General features: G+C 35.5%; 1 protein-coding gene across 4 annotated transcripts in view; it reads left to right on the forward strand.

Annotated features, from left to right (window-relative positions):
• mast3a (microtubule associated serine/threonine kinase 3a) overlaps positions 1-21,612 on the forward strand; it is a 60,618-nt gene that overhangs the window by 13,022 nt on the left and 25,984 nt on the right. For all 4 annotated transcript variants that reach the window (XM_087240835.1, XM_087240836.1, XM_087240833.1 and 1 more), the window contains 8 exons: positions 2,526-2,601; positions 5,385-5,539; positions 6,714-6,789; positions 6,986-7,195; positions 17,059-17,160; positions 19,637-19,769; positions 19,901-19,965; positions 20,635-20,720. In XM_087240835.1, the coding sequence (XP_087096961.1) occupies positions 2,526-2,601; positions 5,385-5,539; positions 6,714-6,789; positions 6,986-7,195; positions 17,059-17,160; positions 19,637-19,769; positions 19,901-19,965; positions 20,635-20,720 (903 nt within the window). The remainder of the gene's footprint in view (positions 1-2,525; positions 2,602-5,384; positions 5,540-6,713; positions 6,790-6,985; positions 7,196-17,058; positions 17,161-19,636; positions 19,770-19,900; positions 19,966-20,634; positions 20,721-21,612) is intronic.

A 21,612-nucleotide genomic window follows, 5' to 3' on the forward strand; every position in this document is an offset into this window, starting at 1 on the left:
TTATTTCATTACTTTAATTATATGCGCGATATATCATACAGGTATTTAGTAGCTGTGAGAATGACACTGAGCACCTTCTTCACACTTACTCTTTTCTGCTTGTGGGAAAAGTTGTTTGTGATAAGCATTGGTTCATTATGTAACTTTCTCATCACTAACTGCATATGACTGTGTTAACATGTCTAACTTTTTAATAAAAGATGTGTAGATGTTCGTTATACAAAATACAGACATATTACCTCTATAAATTAAAAAAAAAATTTGGTAGTTTACTATAAAAATGACAGTTAAATTAACGGTTAAATACTGTCAACCACAGCTGCCATTTATTTTTTTACACTGTAGTGCTATTCAAATCGTCTTCTATCACAATATCAGATTTTTCTAATATAGTGCAGCCCTTCTTGATATGTTTAATGTTTGCTCTCCCATACACTGCAGTTTAATATAATGTGTGCTCAATTTTTTTGTTTAAGATTTTTTAAAAATATTTTGTTTACCTTTCTTTCCTGAAAAAAAGTCATGAAAAATGTATTGCAGTTACCAAAACTAGTTAAATAATCAAAGATTTTTATTTTCTTAATAATTCACAGTAGGGATGCACCGATACGGATTTTTTAGCTGATACGATAACCGATAATTCTTCAGACTTGGAGGCCGATAGCCGATATGTATAGGCCGATAATCATAAATATTTTAAATTGTTATATTTTTATACAGCAAACTTCATAAAATATTGAACTGTTCTTATGAACTGAATAGCCTATACTCAAAGCAAAAAAGCTATAACTTCAAAATTGCAAGGTGATTATAGACCTATATTCACGATTTCACATAAATTAGCATGCAAAAAATTATTTCCTTTTCTTCATAGCAAATTGACATGCAAGTTGATTGTTGCTTAAAAATAATAGTTTAAATAACAAAATGGTATTTAATTAACAAGCAAGATAAATATATTTAAATTTTAAGATGAAAATGAAAGAGCTAAGAACTGAAACCAGCTCAAATGGTCATGAATAAAACATGTTACAGTGATGTACACATGTACAAATATATCATGTCCGAAAAAGCCTTTATCAGAGGTGTTTTGACAGTTTAGAGCCACCGAACAAGCCAACAGCTAAATACAGATAGTACGTTTAGAAAATACTGCACAGATTCATCCCATTTGGCATTTTGACATGTCACATGTAGGCGCTGCTTGTCAATCAGACGCTTCTGCGCTCATTCTTGCCGTCAATCGCGGTAAAATGATCGATGAAAAGTTTATGATAAACCGCTGAGAGTTTTACTTAACTGTAGAGGCAGAGTTGCCATTAGAGTCAGATTTTGATACAAAACCTGCATTGAGCTGACTTTATGACAAACACAGAGCAGAATATAAAGACAGAATGAGTGGCTGGTTAAAAGCCCCTTTTACTGGATTCACCTCTTGCCTCTCCCCCGTGCTACAGTGTGTGTGTGTGTGTGCAGTGACAGCTCGCGCGCTCGTTATAATCAATATGAATATTCCGATCAAACTGAATACAATCTTACATCAACAACACATGACTAGCAATGCGTTGATAATAACAAATAATAAGATTACAAACAACGTTATGTTTATAAGTGTTGTAAAATGTGCGGGTCCTTCCAACGGGACTGGGCTGCGGTTTGGGGTGTGTGTGAAAAAGAGGGAGAGAGAAAAGAGGAGCGTTTTTTTTCGCAATGAGACCATTTTCTCTGATGTTCCCTCTTTGGTGACTTACTTGTACCACATGAAAAGTAATAAATATTTTGGACCAAGTTACATGTGTCCTCTTTCATTCACCAGCTGCAATGAAAAGAGTTTACCCCGAAACTAATATTATTCGGCCCTGGAGTAATAAGTGAATCTCCCCTGATATCTCTTAACACAACAGAGCAGAGAACAGAACAGAGCAGGAAAGGTTTACACATGTAATATTTTTCCTGAGGCGATTTAAAGCAAAATACACAATGACTCTCAATCAAGCATATCTACAATGATAAGGAACGTGGTTACTTACTGAGTTATTAACGCACAGCAATGCCACGTGAAGAATGGATGGACTTAGAGCACTATTGGAGTGCACTGGGCAAGTCTGAACATGTTCCGCCCACGCAAGCGCAACAGGCAGGTCTGTACAATTACATAATTTATCGGCTTAAATATATCGGCCTAATTATGACATTGGATCGATAACGATAATCTTAAAAATATCGTTTTTCGGCCGATAACGATATAGCCGCCAATATATCGTGCATCCCTAATTCACAATATTATTGTATGTACGGTATTTTTGTGTTAGTATATGAAATAAATGCAGCATTGGTCCCAGTTTTGATCCCTACATTTTCAAAGGTTGTATTTGTGTCTATAGCAGATTGATCTTTCATGTATGGCTGAATCAAGATGCTCCTTTATTATTAGGTGACTTGTATAACCTTGACTTTAATCTATCTGTATGGAGACTCTTTATTGGCAAATCATGGTGTCTTTTTATTTCTCTGCCCTGTTTTAGACCAGACACACGACGGTGGTCTGTGGCATCTGTCTCGTCTGGATATGGAACAAACCCACCCAGTTCTGCTGTTTCAGTGAGTGGGCCCCCTCAGTTATTCTGAAAATCTCTCTTTGTTTTCGTTTTCTTGAGCCATCAATACGTTTCCTCTGCAGTGTTTTCTTTATATACGCAGAGTATGCACAGAGCAGATGTGTTTAGCTTGTGTATACACGAAAAATATATATCAAATATAAAAATGTTTTGCACGTTTCCTGTTAATTAGTTACTCGACTGTTTATTAGTACTTGTTAAGCACATATTGCTGCTCTATTTTGTATAACATTATCATATTGTAGATCTCTTTACCCTACCCCATACCCAAACAGAACATCTACAGCTAGTATCTTACTTGCTATCAGAAAGCAGTCCTGTGGAGCTTTATTGATTGTAAATATGTGTTCAGTAATCGAAAGTGTTATGAAATGTTTTATCTGCATGCTATTTGTTTTTACTTTTAGAGAGCAGTACAGCAAAAGTACTAATGCAGAACATTAGAGACAGAAATGCGCAGTGTGGTATATATAAATATCCATAGATATTTTTTTGTTTTATATTATAAAGACAGTATATACTTTATTTTACTATTCTTTTGTGGAAATTGCACTGAAATTCTACTGCTCAAATCATTTGTTATTTGCCTGCAGATTTTTTTCTACTGTATTAATCCTTGTGGATAATTCCCAATGGTGTAAATTGATTTACATTTGTCTTCCCATCAAGAAAAGGAAAAAAAAAAGCTCCTTTCTGTTTTGAAATGCTGTACAGCCATTCATGGCTTACGCAATGAGGTCAGCCTTGTTCAACAATGTCCTATTGAGTCAGTGTCAGAGAAGACTTTATTCGGAGAGAAACTGTGAAGCTTCTCTGGTTTCCTCCTCCAAGCGCTGCTCCAGTCATGTGCTCTTCTGCTCATTCTCTTCCACTGAGATTTCAGTTTACGCCTGGTCTTCAATTACCCTCTATACCACAGACTTACTTCAAGCTACAATGGAAAATGTCCAATCCTGTAGTTGCCTTGCATAATTGCACAGACTAATAAGCAGCTTTGGATTGTCAGATGCTCACCGCTTGTATTTCATGCAATTTGAGAACGTGTGCCCAGCCTCGCTATGCAGGCTCTTGTACGTTCATAGCTAAACAACTGTTGTGACTTTTTTATTTTGACACGCATCTATAAGAGTGATGCAACAGGCGCAAGTCTGTATGATTTACAAGTCTTTACAGGCACAAGTCTTTACAAAGTCTTTTTTTTTTTTTTTTTGGTCTGTAGCGAACAACGTTAAAAATGGATTTATATAAGTAAAGGTTGAAAGCTTGTAAACTTTTGACCACTTCTGGAGCTTGTGGAAAAAACATTCAATCAGATTGCTTTTGTGGTGTAGACACTCTCACAGCTGATTGCATTTCACTTCAATCGGACAGTCAGCCATTGGGCAGCGTCAACCACTCTGAGACTCTCAGACCAAAAACTTAAGTGACAAAACTAAGCAAATGTCTCGTCAAGACAAGAGGGAAGGCAAAGAAGCCAGTTTTGATTTTGTCACATTCTTTAAAGTCTGTGCAAAATCAGGATTTACAGTTTTGCTGATCATGCTGATGCTGACGATCATGCTTGATCACAGCCCGAAGATCCTGAAGATAGTGGCAGGGGTTGGCTCGGGCATAGAATCTAAAATCTACTTTAGCCACAATTTATTTAATCTCGCCCCTATTACCATTAGTTTAATATGCGAGAATGATGTGTCAAAAGAATGTTCCTATTCAATTTTTTTAGTTTCTGTTGGTAGTACATCAACATTAAAATAAGTCTCAGCTACTTCTGGTCCACACAGACTTTAAATATTTGCAATAAATTAATATTTGCAAATGATACAGAATTTCAGAGTTCCTCCGTGATCATTTAAAATTTTGCTATTTAAAGCTGTGCACGCTGAGGAAGGCATTGTGCTGAAAAGTTTGTATTTTGTATCACCTAAAGAAGAATGTAAAATAAAAACTATACAAAGTATTTTAATGAGTGTGAATCATGACCTTCTGAATACTAATAAAAACTGGACCCTAGTTCGTAGTTCTAGTTTGTTATGTATATTGTGGCAGCATTGAACACTCTGATTAGCTGTCCAAACCAAGAACTAAAGTGGAGAAACTAAGCAAATGACGCAAGTCAAGACGGAACTCAAATAATCTGGCTTTTATTTTTTCTGATATCTTAAATGCTGCTTTATTTATGGTTTGTATGTGTGCAGCACTAGCTCTGGTTTCTTTTTGTGGAAAGACATTAGAGATACTGTCACCTGCGGGTATGGAAAAATTCATCCTCTAACACAGGCTCTGAATCTACTTTCTTGTTTTAGTTCACTGTTATCTCGCTGCCTTCTTAATTAATTCATAAACATTCCTGCAAACGGTCTAGCAAGACTAAATTTAAAGTCAGGTTAAAGGTAAAAATGTAATGTTTTCCCTTAAGAGTCCTGACTCTAATGTGAGCTTGCAGTCTTTGACATAGATTTTCAGGTATCAGTTCAAAAACTGAAGCTGCTTTTCTTTTGTGTTCATGTATAAATTGCACAATTGTATTTCGCAATATTGGTTCAAAAGATCAAGAAAGTCTATAGTATACACCCACCCATAGACCTTGTACTTAAAGAATTGTAGAAAGCTGTCAAAGGTGGACAAATGAGACATTTATAGCAGCAGGTGTAAACTAGAAAATGTCTCCCTTGTCTGATCTGATCGAACCAAACAGATTTTATTGAATATGAACACATCCTAAACATCTGAATCTTGCTGTGTTTGTCTCTCTCTTTCTTGTGCTAGTCTTCCTCCTCCTCACAGGAGCTCCTGCACCAGCTGCCCTCTCAGCCCACCCCAGATGACCTCAATCGCCTCTTCAAGCATTTCAGGAGCACAGAGAGTGTGGCAGATGAGGATGGACAGCCTTCTCGTTTCCGTCCTCGCTCCCGCAGTCTGAGGTTTCTGCTTGCTCATTCAGCTAACATGTCAAATGCAGCATTTTCCTATAGAGAGAAAGTAGTAAGCTGGTGAATGTTTACTGTACGTTTGTAACTTCTGAATTTCTTGATGCCAAATGAATAAGGATGAAGGATTAGTTTGGCTTGTACATGCCAAGGTATTACTCACTCTCGCAAAGCTGTGGGCAAAAGTTTGCAAACAGCGTATTTTAATTAGCTAATGCTCGGCAATCCTCTCAGTGTGGACAGATTTGGGCAGATTTGTTGGTTTATGCAGTTTGAGTGATTAATCACCCTGGCAAGTTTGCCGTAACCTGTAAGGAAATTGAAAAGTATGGTGATATGGTTAAAATAAACTCACTACTATAGTTTAAAGGGATAATTCATCCAAAAATAAAAATGTATTCATAGTTTACTCATCCTCTACTTGTTTTATACTTATACGAGTTTTGTGACCCGAGTAAATTACCAGCCGATAATTTTCCTTTTTCTCTCTGCTCCCCATGGTTTCCTGTCAATGCTCTCCACTGTCCCTATTGGTGTTTTTACACCAAATGCGGATTAAGCGTCAAACGTGAATGATTTACATGTTAAGTCAACGTAAAGACTTGAATAGACTTCCTGCTGTGTGACAGAGACAATGCTTGAGTTGGAAAATCTAAACTTCAGCTGACATTTGCGCCATGTTAACCACTTTGAAAAGAACACAATGATTTCCTATTACAAGACATTGCATTAACTTTGCTTTTCAAACCAAAATAAATGAAATTGCCTATAAAAATGCAAAAAATACCAATTTCCATTTACTAATAACAAGTTATGAGTCATATATTACTGTTTTAAGCAATGTGTAGCCTGTATATACATTTTGCTGTATATTTCTGTATACATTATTCATATTTAGTTTTGATGTTATTTCGATTTAAGTGATCAGTAACGACATTAATGCACACAAAGAATTTTATTTTTTTCTGGCTCAGACATTTTAAGTGCAGAGGAAAAAAAGAACCAAGACCTTCACAATTCTTTAGAGGAAAGTCAGTCATGCATGGTTTAAAACAGAATCAAGATGAGTGATTAGTGACACAATTACATTTGTTTGTACATAATTCTAAAAGTAAATGTGCATGAACACCAATGCAATTTAACTGAAGTATCTTTGTTTTTTTTTTAGCCCTGGGCGAACATGTGGCTCCTTTGATAATGAAATTGTGATGATGAATCACGTTTACAAAGAACGGTTTCCAAAGGTAATTAAGTTCAGACATTTACATTTTGTTTTCCACCACAGACACGGACGCCACGTCATGTCATCACATGCTATTTACTTTGTTTAAATTGTGGCTGTGGGAAAATTGGAGCCCTGGTTGGTCCAAACAAAATAAATGACAATTGTCACCTACAACGTCTTAGTTCTTTTTTTTATTTTATTTTTTTATCTTTCAGGCTACGGCTCAGATGGAGGGGCGTTTGCTGGCAGTGATTGCAGACTATTCTCCAGACAGCGCTCCTCCTCTTGCTGATGGAGTGCTGGGCTTCATTCAGCACCAGCTGGTCGAGCTCGTCCGAGACTGTCTGGAGAAGTCCAGAAAGGGGCTCATCACATCCAGCTACTTCATGGAACTTCAGGAGAAATTAGAAAATTTTCTTCATGAGGTACAAAAACATGTTGTACAACTGAATTTAAAATGAGAGATTTATTATGTTGTTGAAATTTGCATTTTAAAAAACGCACAGCAATATAAATTTCAGTACAAAAAAGATAAAAATTCAAATTTGCTCATCGTTTACCCTTATTCAACCCATCCGAGTTCCTTTTTTACTTTTAAACACAACGGAAGCTCTTTTAAAGAATGCTGTTTTTTAGCCTTTGACTTCCTTAGTAGGAAAAAAGGCAAGAATATATTTTTAGAAATTATATTAATTAATTAACCATTAAATTTAGATATTTTTAGAATTGTTTTTAAAAAGCATAAAAAAACAATTTACTGACCCCAATTTTGTAAAGGGTAGCATATGTCTCAATTAAATGTTGCACAACCAACAACAAACCTAATACTATTGGAAAAATTATATATTAAGTACATTTTCTTTTTTATTTTGTTGCCAACCCAGGTTAAGATATTGTAGGGGAAATCTGCGAGCCCTCTCATCCTCTATAGAAAGCCAGGCTCCACACTCTTCAGACTTCAAAATTCAGAAAAATACCAAAAAATATCCGCTTTCAGTGGTTCAATCTCAATCTGTGGGTTAAGCTACGAAAAAAATACGTTTGTGCGGGCATACAACAAAGATAACAACTTAATTCAACAGTTTCTTCTCCGCGTCAGTATAGTGTACATGTTGCTCTCAGTCAGGATTCTCAGAGGAAGTTCCGTGTGGGTATTTTGGGCGTGGTGTTCTAGCATTTCTTAGTTATTTGTTAATTTTTGATCAATGTCAGTTATTTGTTCAATAAGTTCATCAGTGTTCGATCAATATTAACTATGTATTGCACCACAGGAAGTGTTTTTTTCCACCTGCTTTCTTCAAAGAATGTGTACACGTGACCACTTAAAATCAGTTTTTCTGGATTCCTTAGGTATGGGTTTGATTAAAAGGTTAATATTTGTTTCATACTATAAAGATGTCATAACATTTCTTCAAAATATCAAAGACGAATATTGTCATTTGGAAGAAACATCATAAGTAGTTTACTATAAGTTTTCAGGTCTACAGATTTGTTTTCATATGCCTGTAACTTGATGGAAAGGCTTTAATTGCGGTGCTTGTGTTAACATATGCTTGTTGCTATTACTAGATGCTTTCTGCTGTCACCAATTTCTGTTTTGTTGTTTGCTTTGTTACTAAGAGGAAAGTGTGCCGCACATATTTACAAATTCTTTTCAAACACCAGTCTTAGCTGTGTGTGTGTCAATGCTGTGACGTTCACTTACAGCGCACCATTAAAAAGGTATTTGTAAACCTTTCTGCCCTGTAAAGACCCTGCTATACTAACAGCAAATATCTTTGCCTTTCTTTATTTAGGTGATAAAAGGAAGTTTGAAATAACCAAGCAGCTGCATTCACCTTATTGTGCAATGCAGAAGTAAGCTCTTTTTTTGCAGTAGTTTCAGGACTTCTGATTCATTTGCCTATAGGGCTCTACAAACAAGCGTGTTTATGACTCTAGATAAAAATATTACAAGAAAATACCTTTTTTTTTTACAGTTAAAGGTACAGTGAAGTGCTTTGAAATGTGCATTTTTATTTGATGTTTAACATAATATCAATCGAAACACTAAGGCCCCATTTACACTGCCAGTTAGAGGGCACCTATGGTGAAAAATCTACTTTTCAAGCTGTTTGGACAGACATATGTGTAGGTATAGTGTATATACCGTCATATTGGGTTGATAAAAACACACCCAGTCCTTTTTTTAAATTTTTTTTTTAAATTTAACAACATTAAAACAGTGGACCAATTAGAGCGGTCTTTAGATCGACCGCAGCTTGACGTAGGAGTGCGGTCCCCCCGCCCACCAATATTAATTGACAGGTGCGCATCACCATGTCCTCAGTTTGTTGTTTGACGTCCGCCATTTTCAGCATGTGATTCAAGTCACTAAAGGAACACCCTTGCTCTATTTTTAGATGTAAGGCTCATTAGGCTCAACACAAGATCAACATTCACCACATGATCCCTGTAATCGGAATTATTGTTTGTAACTTTAGGTGGGTTTGCAAACCTGTGTACTTTTCATTGCACCTTCCTTAAACTTCAGCCGTTTGCATTTCTCGCGGTCACAGAAGCTCCCTGTGCAGCTGGAACAACTAGGTGCAGCTGGAACAACTAGGTGCAGCTGGAAAGTGCGAACGTGTTGCCTTATGTGCGTGTTCCTCCATTGGAAATAAAATAACAAACTTTTCTGCAGGTCGCACACCAGAAGTGCAGCTCAGTGACGCTCAGCGCCTCTCACTCATGTTGCTTCTTTCTGTCTGCCAAACACAGCACAGATCGGGGGGAGCTCTTGTTTTGGCCCCCTTTGTTACATTGGGTGGGAAGCCGCAACACACCCCTAAAGCAGTGAGCTGTGTACACTCCCATAAAATAACACTTTTTTAACACATTATAAAAAAAAAAAAAATGTGAACTGTGTTTTGAACTGAACCTAAACTGGCACACTTAGAAGAACCATAATATTAATATTAAATCTTAAAGGTGCAGTAGGTGATCTGCCAAAATGCCAACCGCTTAGCACAGGGGTGTCAAACTCAATTCCTGGAGGGCCGAAGCCCTGCACAGTTTAGTTCCAACCCTGCTTCAACACACTTACCTGTAGGTTTTAAACAAGCCTAAAGGACTCAATTAGTTTGATCAGGTGTGTTTAATTAGGGTTTTAACTAAACTGTGCAGAGCTGCGGCCCTTTTGGAACTGAGTTTGACACCTGTGGCTTAGCATATTATCTTTGGACGACAGGGAGGGACTGTGATTCAAAGCCACACCTCCTGAAATAGCGAGCGCGCGCACCGCGTCACAACAGCAGACAGACAACCCACTGGTTCATGTCATTTGCCAGTTAGTTGGTGTTTAGCCAGCGCCGTGCAGGAATTACATTTCTTACTTAGAGACACTTACATGCTATTTTAGAGCGAATATTCAGAGTAGCGTGGTTGTTCAAAAATAACCCAATGTGAATATAAAAGCAACTTCAGCTCAATAAAGCAGGTTAGGCGGAATAGCGCTATTTACTGATGTTTTGTTGTTAAACTAAACATAAATCTACATTATAGATGCTGTAAAAGCACCATATGAAACTGAAAATAATCACATAATTTTTTCGCCGGCAGATTTCACTGGCTGAACAACACGTCTGTGCATATAAGTCATTCATAACAGAACACAATCTGACATAAGCTTAGCCTGACTAAAATAGTTTTGAAACAGAACATTACCTGTCTAACAGTAATACTTCAGCTATGGTGTCGTCCTTCCTCCAGCGTGCTAAAGTAACTCACATATTGATTCAGGTTTTTAAAAGTTTCAATTCAGCATTTGATTTCTCCAGGTCTGTCTCATGACTCCAAGGCGCTTATGCAGACGGGCACGCGCGAATGGCGGATATGCGTCCGAATCTGCATTTTGCTGACAGACAGTTTGAGCTGCTTATCGGAATTATGGATGTCAGTCCGACTCTATTTAATTGCATAAACATTTTTTAGTTTTATGCCTTACCCAGAATATAAAAACACACATAAACACATTTAGATCATTTACTGTAATCATTACTATTGGACTGTGAAGAGACTTTCAACCAGCACAACAAAAAATGTTTCTGAAGAGAATAACCTACTGCACCTTTAAAAAAGGGGTAAACTGTGTGCCCTTTAAATGTGACCCAATTCTGAATTTATTTGTTTATTTTTTGCTCATATGTGACAGATCGGATGTCTTCTATGACCGTGTAAATTTGAAGAAAACAAAAAAAACGCATGCATTCGGATATTCAGAGATCGGTTTCAGGCCTCCTTCATATATGGAAAAAAATCAGATATAAATCGCATATGTAGCAATGCGACTATCATGTAAACAGGCCAATTAGATTTATTGAGGAATTCCATTTTTTACATCATGAAACTTGCGACAATGTGGTGCTTCTCCTTCGGTTTAATGACGTAAAAGGAAGAGCGTTTGTGTAGACGCTGACGCGGTAAACAACAACAACAGTGGAAACATAGAGGAGGAGGAAAGTGGTCAGTCGGCACAATTTGCTCCCACTAGACATGAGATCTTTCTCGTACCCATAAATTCCTCTGAAAGGTGGAGGACATCATATAAAAACCAGGCGCAAGCTGCGATGACAGCCCTTTTTTATTTCCCCTGTCTCAAAATCATTTTAAAGTTGGCCGAACTTCGTATATTTTGCAGAGCTAAAAGCAAGACAATTTCTTCCATCGTGGCCAGTGTGTCACATATGCTAGAACCCCCCTTTACGCATGCGCGACGTCAGAAATTGTATAGCAAATGTAAACACGTGAATTGGGTATGGGTCACAATTAAAAGAACGTGTAAACAAGACAGGCAAAAAAAAAAATCATATACAGGCAACAAATCGGAATAAGGCATCAAGACCTGACAGTGTAAACGGGGCCTAAGAGAGGGTGGGACATAGTGTAGCTTTTTCCTCTTAAAAAAAAAAAAAAAAAACAGATAATAGTATTTTGTTTTATCACCGCTCTAGCTAAAAGCATCAAATGAAAAGCAAATGAGGAACTTCTTCATGGCGGCGGGGCATGTGAGATACTAGAGAGTAAGTGATTGGTTGTGATTAAATGAGAAACTAGTTTGAGGTGATGTGAATAAAACCGTTGATTTATTTAGGTGGAAGTGACAAACTACAAGCTTTACATGTTTGTATCATTTTTATATTTTCCAAACATGAATTTTGTCACTGTTTCGGAGCACACAAGCTTACAGATATCTTTAAAACTATCAATACTGGTACTAACATTTAAAACTTTATTTCATGGGACTTTTCAAAATCAATGGAAGTAAATGAGAATGGAATTCTTGATATAGATAATTGGGTTTCTGTTATGTGAAAGAATAAGGTCAATACAGTTAACAAATATCCTGATACTACCCACACTACTGACAGTGGCATTTAAATATGTAAATATGTGTTGCACACTTTGCTTTCAGTAGCATGATGAACATGACTAAAAGAACAGTGGTGAGTAACAGCCATTCAAGATGTATTTCAAAACAGCAACGAATGTGGACATTTGCCTGAGCTCTGCCATCCAGTCAGGTCATGTCATGTCATGTTTATTCATCTAGCTGTTTTTATATAGCCATTTCCATTTTGCTTTGGGCCTTAAAGAGAGAGGTAACACAAGATTTCATATACACTCATCTATGAGTGTAGGGATGTATTAATTCATATTGTTGAAATCGATTGGGATATGAGAGGATTTAGATTAGTTGGCATGTCATGCAAATCGCGATTTTATGAACTGCAGGGATCATTGTGTTTATAGTAAACCCACATAACATGCGCAATATGTGGTGATCAGGTTGTATTAATAGTTTAAAGTGGTGACGAGTGTACATGTTGATATTGAGGAAGTTCTGTCTTTATTCAAACCGCAGGAGTGCCAGCCCACACAAGCCAATATCTGGCCTGTCATCAAACTGGCAGTATGAATACAACTTTTATAATCTTTGTTTAATGTCATCGATGTAGTTTTTTCATCAGCGCCAGACATCCCAGTGCAGAAATCCCCCCTCTTGCCAGAGAAAGTATATATGCTGAACTTTCCCACTCACTATTCTTTGGCTTGGTCCCTGAATATCCAGGGTCGCTACAGCGGAATGAACCACCTGTTACTCTGGAAAATGTTTTATGCGGTGGATGCCCTTCCAGCTCCAACCCAGCACTGACAGAATAGCACAAAGTCTTAGTTTGTATTAAATAAAGCTACTTTATTTATATTAAATAAAGTAAGGGGTTGGAGGGGCATGTTAAAAAAATAGTATTTAAATTTATTTGACTATCTGTTTTATTTTATATGGAAATGTGCAGCATTTCAGAAATAATAAAAGATCACCTTATTTAAAAAAAACAAAAAACATTGAATTGTTACATGCCTGCTCAAGTGGTTTCAAAACTTTGATTTTCTGTTTAATGTTGACCACAGAAGAAGATATTTTGACCCATGTTGTAGTAGGGCTGCCTGATTAATTGATAAAAGATTGTGATCTCGATTCGACCCTACACACCAAATACAACCAAATACATTTTTAAGGTCAGGAAAGAAGTGTAAAGACTGCCGCTGAAGTCTTCACATTGTTTTATATACAGTGCTCTGCAACATGTACACCTCCAAATGGTGTTGAAAGAGTCACATTCTGTATTTATAAGACTTAATTTACCCAAAAATGTCATCTCTGTCATGTAATGATGTATTCGCGGCTGCAAATTCACGCATGAGCTGACACGATGTTTGTTTACTACCGAGAAGACTCGCCTGTGCTCTTCAGAACCTGCATAGGCTGTGAATAACAGGTAATAGTGTCGTAAGTAACAGTCAGTTTGTTGCACAGAATGGTCGTTTGGGAGCTGTGCAGGAAGTATGATTTGCATGTATGCTTTTTCCTCAAAGTGACGGTAGCCTTGAGATGAGCGCACTCGGCAGTGAAAGTGAAATCGGCGCGCACATTTAAATGATCATCTTGCATTTTCGAGATATGATTACTACAAGCATCTGATATGTTTTTTTCTTTCATTGCAAACACAAAGTGTTGTACATTAAAATAAATGCTTAACACTGTGTCAGTATAACTGCACTATACAAAATGTAGCATTTTAACCAACAGTAGACCTACACAGAGGCCTAATTTATTATTATTGTTTTACCACATGTTTGACCAATAACAATAATAATAGCCTACTCATATTAACCTTTATTTTACATCTACAGAATCGTGATCTTGATTTTAAGCAAAAAAAAAAAAGGTAATTCTTATTTTAGCCAGAATCATGCAGCTCTATGTTGTAGGACTATAGCTATTGACTTTCATAGTAGGAAAAATTATTTGCTTCCACAGATTCTGATGAATTTATTCATGGTTTTTGGGTTAACAATCCCTTTAATACAGCCACAGCCTGTCTCCTTTTATCCAAGCGTGACTGAGAGCCTCATGACAATCTGAAATCTCAAACAGAATTTTAAGACATTTTTAGACTTGATTCGATCAAGTGATTTTTACCAGATGTCGTATATAAGACTTTGTTATGAAATTAACTCTCTAATAGACATTTTTAGCACAGTGACATCAAGAAAAATCTTAGAACTTTTATCATATACCTGTATTACAGGGCATCTGCGGGGTCTTAAAAAGTCTTAATGTCTTAATTGTCAAAAGGTAAGTTTTAGGTCTTAAAAAGTCTTAAAAATACTCATGTTATGTTGTAGGTCTTAAATCTTTTTTTAACACGTTTTATTTTTCCCTTGATCATGTATAGCTACCCAATCCGGGCATTAACGCCCATACAATCACCAACAATCCATCTCAATAAAACTTTTAATTTAAAAATAGCATTTAATAAGGTCCCTACTGTAACATATTGCGCTGAAACGTTCTCCATTTATTTACTGCTGAGGAGACTGACCTATATATTTTTTTATTATAAAATTATTATTATTATTATTATTGTAGACTGAAGTAATTGTCAGCTGTTTTGTTCTATACTTGGTAAGAGTTTTAGGCTTTGTGAATGGATATATTTGAAATTTAATAAAAAAATATTCAAACAAAATTATTATTATTGTATTATTAAATGTATTAAACCTTGTCCATCTCAGCGAGGAAAGCATCAACTTCAAGTGAGGTGGAGAATAGTTTGAATCCTCCTTGATATCGGACTCACAGTGTGGCTGAATAGCGGATGGCGTATTCAGTGCCTTTCTCCCGAAGCTTTTTCTTCATGTCATTAAATTTGTTTATCTTTCATTTCATCTCAACACTATAGTCTGGTTAGAAAGAGATTCGCTTCTCATTCAGGGACAGTTCACCTTTAATTATAGCCAGTCAAAGAACCTTATTCTTTTCTCTGTAATTTAGAAATTCAGCGATGATGGGTCTGGTCCTGTCGGAAACACTTCCGACGCGGTGGGCTCTCTTCAGAGTAATCGGAGTAGTGAAGTTTTCCTTCCCTAACAGTTGCGGGATGAGACTTTCTAAGTATCCAACTGTGTCACGGCCCTCTGACTTCTCCGGGATGTTTATAAACTTTATTTTGATCTCCTACTCCAGTTCTCGAGATCATCAATTTTTTTCTTTTAGGAATGTTATTTCTTTTTCCATCTTTAAAATTTGCGCGCAGGAGTCTGTCAAATTGTCCTCGTTAGCACCAATCCTGACCTGCATTTCGTCGACCTGGTCAACTAGAGTTGAAAGTGACAGTTAAATTTTGAACAAAGAACTTTGGATTTCGCTTGTTTTATTTATTTGAGATGTAAGTTCGTTGTTACGTTCACGAATCGCTTTCATGAGAGATTTAAGCGATAGTTTTTTTGTTCAGCTGCTATCTTTCGGGGTATCAGGGATCTGACGTCAAATCGTTTTGTTCACTTTCTCACGCCAAAAGTTTAAAAATTTCCTCTGATTAATGGATGAAACATATCTAAGAGAACATGTGATCCAGTTAGAGATAAATTATTACTAGTAAAAAAGTAACAACTGATGTGGCACCCCCGGAGTTCACTGACACGTGTCTTTCTTTGATGCCTGCATCACGTGACTCCCCTTATTAAATGTATTGAATAAAAAAAATTTGATGGGGCAATTAAAAATCTTTTATCACTGAGATTTTTGAAAAAAATCGAGTGTAACCCATGTGTAAGTCTAAAGTTTCATATATAATAGTCTTAAAATTTCTTAAGTCTTAAATTGAACTTGGTGAAACCTGCAGAAACCCTGATACTAATGCTAAACATCTTATTTAATTGATGGATTCATTTGTTAAATTGTGTATTTATTATTGAATTGTTCCTGACATGAAAAGAGCCTTGGTTGCTGACATGGCATTAAATAAATAATTACATGACTGAGAGCCTCATATCTCTTGACATATCGCCCCAAAAGCCCTGTCTTATTCTTTTAATTGGCCCTATTTGTGTCCTGCTTTCTTTTTTCTAAAAAATGACATCCATTATGCATCTATACAGAAGCATTGAGGCATTTTCATTTAAAAAGACAAACTTGCAATACCAATAACATGTAATATCTAAACAGGCACATGTTGTCCTGGGTTAGTTTTAAAGTAAACTGGCAGCTTTCATTCCTCATACCAAACTGCTGCTGTCATGTGCAGTTTTTGCCTGGAAGGATACTGAAGAGATCACGCTCGTCGTCTGCAGTGTCTGTGTGGCCTGGCAGTCATGTCAACACTGTGAAGGGAGAGATGGTTAATTAGGGCAAGTGAGAGACTGTTTTGTCTCCCCAAGGAGTTTTTGCTTCATGCCTATGAAGTCATGAATAGCAAATGAAGGAAAGGGGCTGATCAAATGAAGCAAGAGGAAACAAGTCGTGGTGCAACAAATTCATTTCTAAGATGCTTGTGTTTTAAAAGATAACATGTTATAGAGTAGCATTTAAATATAACATGTTAAAAAGTAGCATTTTATTTTTTTATTTTGCATTGCACAGTTGTGAAGTGCTGTCTTATGGGTTTAGAATGATACAGCGTTAAATTAATAATGACAGAAATTCATTTTTGGGTGAACTATGCCTTTTTTCTTTAATGTCATTGGAAGCTTAAGGGGTTTTTATGCTCTTATTCCAAGATTGCTTGTCTCTGTCCCCACACTGTGAATTGGGTCACTTATTTCTGTAACTTTTAGCATTTAAAAACACATTTTTTCTCCCTTGTGCTTGAGTCCTCCAATCTTCATGCAAAAATTTAGGTTGTTTTGTTTTTGAGCTCGTGTAGTTTATTTGCATTGGCCCTGAATGTTTTTCTTTTACCCACAGGCATATGAGCGCTCTGAGAGTGAGGAAGTGACTGTGATTGCCAAACTCGTGAAGAAGATTCTCATCATTATTTCCAGGCCAGCAAGACTACTGGAATGTCTGGTAAAATGATGATTAACACCGTTTTAAAAAGCATATGTTTTACATTTATTTACAATTGACATTCATGTTGTTTTGTTTCTTAATAATAAATGGACAACCAAACCAAATTATATGTCATTTATTAGCGGTAGGAAGTCTGAATGAATGAAGTAATGTATGTATCAAAGAAAGAAAAGTCAGAAAGTTACACTGTTTTTCTTACCTAGATTTTTTTGTCTTGTTTCTAGTCCAAATATCTACAAATTCTTTAATTAGGAAGCATTTTCTAGATGAGTAAAAAATATTGTTCTGTTTTGAGAAATATTGTGCCCAAATTGTGAGCGAGCTTTTGCTTAAACAAGCAGAATAATCTGCCAATGGGGGAAAAAAAATCTTGTTTTTGATTTAAAACAAGAATATTTTTCTTACCCCATTGGCAGATTGTTTTGCCTGTTTTTTTTTTTTTTGTTTTTTGTATAATATATATTCAAAACAGTCAGAAAAAAAAAAAACATTTTCGAAGGAACATGGAAACAAAAAAGACATACAATACAAGTGGCAAAGATTACCGTATACAATCTTATTTACATTCGTGTTTATGGTTGATAAAATGTTGCTATATAAAATTTTGTTAAAGGTTACGTACCAAAAATCAACAAGCTCCACACACACATATATATATATATATATATATATATATATATATATATATATATATATATATATATATATATATATATATATATATATATATATATATATATATATATATATAAAAGCACCACAATAAAATTTAAACTCTTCTCAATCTTTTACCCTATTAAGGCAAGGTAAGTTTATTTATATAGCACAATTCATTCACAGTGGCAATTCAAAGTGCTTTACATAAACAGGAATAAAAGAGACAAGTATGAATAAAATAAAAACAGATGAAAACTGCGTAAAGTTTTACCATATTCTAAAACTTTGATGTATCATATTTTCTCACTTTACTCGGGGACTTCCCCATTCTGGTGATCACGCCTCACCCCTCTTGGACATCTCCAACAGTTTCAAATTTTCACCTGTAATCGAAAGGTTAAGCTTTACAGCTCTAAATACGTGCCCAGTATGCAGCCATGTTATAGGCTTGTTGTCTCAAGCAAAGTGTCAGTACTTCCATATCATACCTTTTACAATATCATGCCATTCACCTACAGATTGAGGATCTTCCTTGAGCCATTTCCTTGTAATAGCCTTTTTGCTAGTTGCTAGTAGTGTATTAAGTTTTAAAATTACATTCCAGATTCAATCCCACTATTGCCTTTATCTCTTTATTCAAATCTTGCCGATTTTTTTAGCCCATCTTTAATTCTGTTTTCCGCCGATTTTTAGCCCATTTTTAATTCTGTTTATTTTCTTGAGTAAATGTGTGTAAATCCATATTCAGTTTTTTAATTAATTACTGTAATATTATTGACAAATGAAAATGTACATCTGATTTATGTACAATGCAGTTTGTACAGTATTATTTTCTGTCTTTCACTAGATATATTATATGATTTATTTACCAAAAAAGTTGATCTAATTGGATTAGCATTTTAAACATTAAATAAAAGTTAAAAAGATATTATTTTTTATTTCATATATTACGGTTTTAGTTATGACACTCCCAAAATAATTCCGCTAAAAATCTGCAGACTTCGACCAAAATTCCCTGCATAAATAGAAAAAAAGGTCAGCAGATTCTGTCTTGCCCTACTCATTTGTTATAGTTATATTGGCTTCTTTTTCCCGTTTCTGTTTTAAATACATTGTTGAGTGTTTTTTTTTATTTTATTTTTTATAATGTCAGGCAGGAATAAATTATTGATACTAGTTTCTTATTCAACTACTTTTTGTGAGTTTCTACAAATACCTGCATTAATGTTGGTTCTATATCTTCTGAATCTTTTATGTTTATATTTTAATAATCTTTAACTTGAATATAACGGAAAACGTCTTGTTTATATGTGAAGTTATATGTATTCAAAAGTTGTTGAAAACTTTCTAATTCATTATCAGTAGTAATGAGACAGAAGGATGTTATGCCTTGCAAACTCCATTGTTTAAATCTTAGATCTAGTTTTGCTGGTTTAAATTGAATATCTATTTTGCTTGTGTTAAGGAAAATTTCTTGATTTTGCCATATTATTTCTTAAATCAAGACCTTGTTTTGCTTGTCTAGAAAATGCTTTTTGATTTAAGAATATTTAGATATTCAGACTAGAACCAAGACAAAAAATGTGTAAGTAAGAACCATTTTTGCTGTGTATTTTTTCAAAATTGTCATAAGACAAGGTGTGTTGTTCAATAGTTTTAGAACTTTTTTTTTTTTTTTCAAAAAAAAAAGATTTGATTCATTTGTTTAAATGTTGCTTATTTCAAATGCACATAAAGTTTGTAATTACTGTCTGAATTTGTTGTCTCATGCCATTTTAGATAGTAATGTCATTTAATTTCTCTCTTTGATAAACAGGAATTTGACCCTGAGGAATTTTATCAGCGTCTAGAAGTTGCAGAAGGGCAAGCCAAAGTTGGCCAGGGAATTAAGACTGACATCCCCAGATACATCATCAGCCAACTAGGTCTCACCCGAGACCCCCTGGAGGGTATAATTATGATTTATCTATCACCCCACCCAAAAATTATTGTTTTTTTTTCCTGTCTGTGTTGTAACGTATAATTAAATACTAGCTTTAGGCAAACAAGTGATTGATTTTCCTCTTGTCTTTGGGTTCAGACATGGTGCAACTTGAGCACAACAGCTCAGGCAGCTCAAGCAGAGAGCTCGATGACTCTGCAGAGGTAAGAAAATAAACACTGCTTCTCTAAGCTGCTGGAGGTCTCGTGTTTTCCATTCCATGAGGTCCAGTCTGTACGTTACATTGCCAGCAAGGTCTAAACAATCATCCTTTCCACCATTGCATAAGTCAAAAGTTTTATCTGACTCAAATGAAATCAACAATGCACGGTGCTAATTCAATCCAAATGTAGTAATGACTAATTTTGGCAAAACAAATAGATTTAAGAGCCCCCCAGCACCACCCCCCCCATCACCCCCCCCCCCCCCCCCCCACACACATTTTCTCTCTGCATACCTAAAAGGTCATATCAAATGAGTAAGTCTGGTATAATGCCTAATTTAGATTAATTAAAACTTTAGTCAAAAAAACAGAGTCCAAAAGCAGTAATTGGGATGGATTGAGTCACATTTAAAGTAGTTTTAGAATATATCTTGTGCTCATGAAGACTAAATTTATTATATAAACATTACATAAAAGTAGAAGTGATATGGTGTTTTCTATATTTTAATACATGTAAATAAAATATTTGAATATAGTATTCTTTTAATATTTTTAAAGAATTGAAAAATATTTGGATCAAAGAAGAGTCTAAATTCTCAGTATAGTGTTCTGTCAGATTTTTGTATAGTTCTGCTCTTGAGAGTTTTATTTTCTTTCTTTTGTGCTTCAGAATCGTCCTGGAATCATGACACCTCGAAGGAAGCCTTTGGAAAGAGATTTTGAGACCATAAAGCTCATCAGCAATGGGGCTTATGGGTGAGCTCACCCTCACTGTTCTTTTCTTCAGAGAAGGAACTGGCAGTTTTATAGTCATATGAATTTAGGTCATCCGTTGACTAAAGGAATGAATACGCTACACAACTTTGCCCAGATTTCTGGCCCATTTTGCAGTCTGGATGAGTCAGTGCTTGATGCTAAAGGTCAAAACAAGTCTTCAGGCTTTGAGCAGTTAGAGAAGATATATTTTATGGGAATTTGAATGGAAACACATTTATTTTTTAACTTAAGAACATGATTTTGTCCAATTTGAGGTCCATATTTTGAGCCGATTTTGGAACGCATCACTCTTGTTTGTCATCACTCTTTTAGTTGATAAATGCTCATGAAAATCGTTACAACACAACTGTAGTAATAAACAAATTATTCAATAGGCTTCAGTTTTCTACGCTATAATTATAAACCATCACAATACATTACAGTTTATTAGTTTACAATACTACAGTATTCTCTTCTATTCATTAACAAAGAGTTATACACTTTATACACTTTACTATGTGGTTCAAAAACATGTTTGTTGTAAATTATTATAGTTTTTTCTCCATGTGGATATCTTCCAGACATCCCGAAATAACAGATGAAAGCATAGAAAAGCGTGGACGCATAGTCTACATTACATTAATGTTTATTTTTGTAAGAGGGAAAAGTGCTCCACAGTAATAACAGTCTAGTTTTGTCGCAAGAGTTGCATTTTTTTGTTCTGTCGGTGAATATACCATTAACAAACATTCACTACTGTTGCGCATATAAACGTTAACGTTGCAGTAGTTTATTCCGCCGAAACGCCAGTTAAGACTTGGATTATTGCAAAACAAGATGGAGATTTCATTACAGCGATTACATGGAAGGGTACATTTATTTGTATTCTCCT

The sequence above is a fragment of the Danio rerio genome, chromosome 2, assembly GCF_052040795.2.
Source record: "Danio rerio strain M-AB ecotype USA chromosome 2, GRCz13ab, whole genome shotgun sequence".
NCBI lineage: Eukaryota > Metazoa > Chordata > Actinopteri > Cypriniformes > Danionidae > Danio > Danio rerio.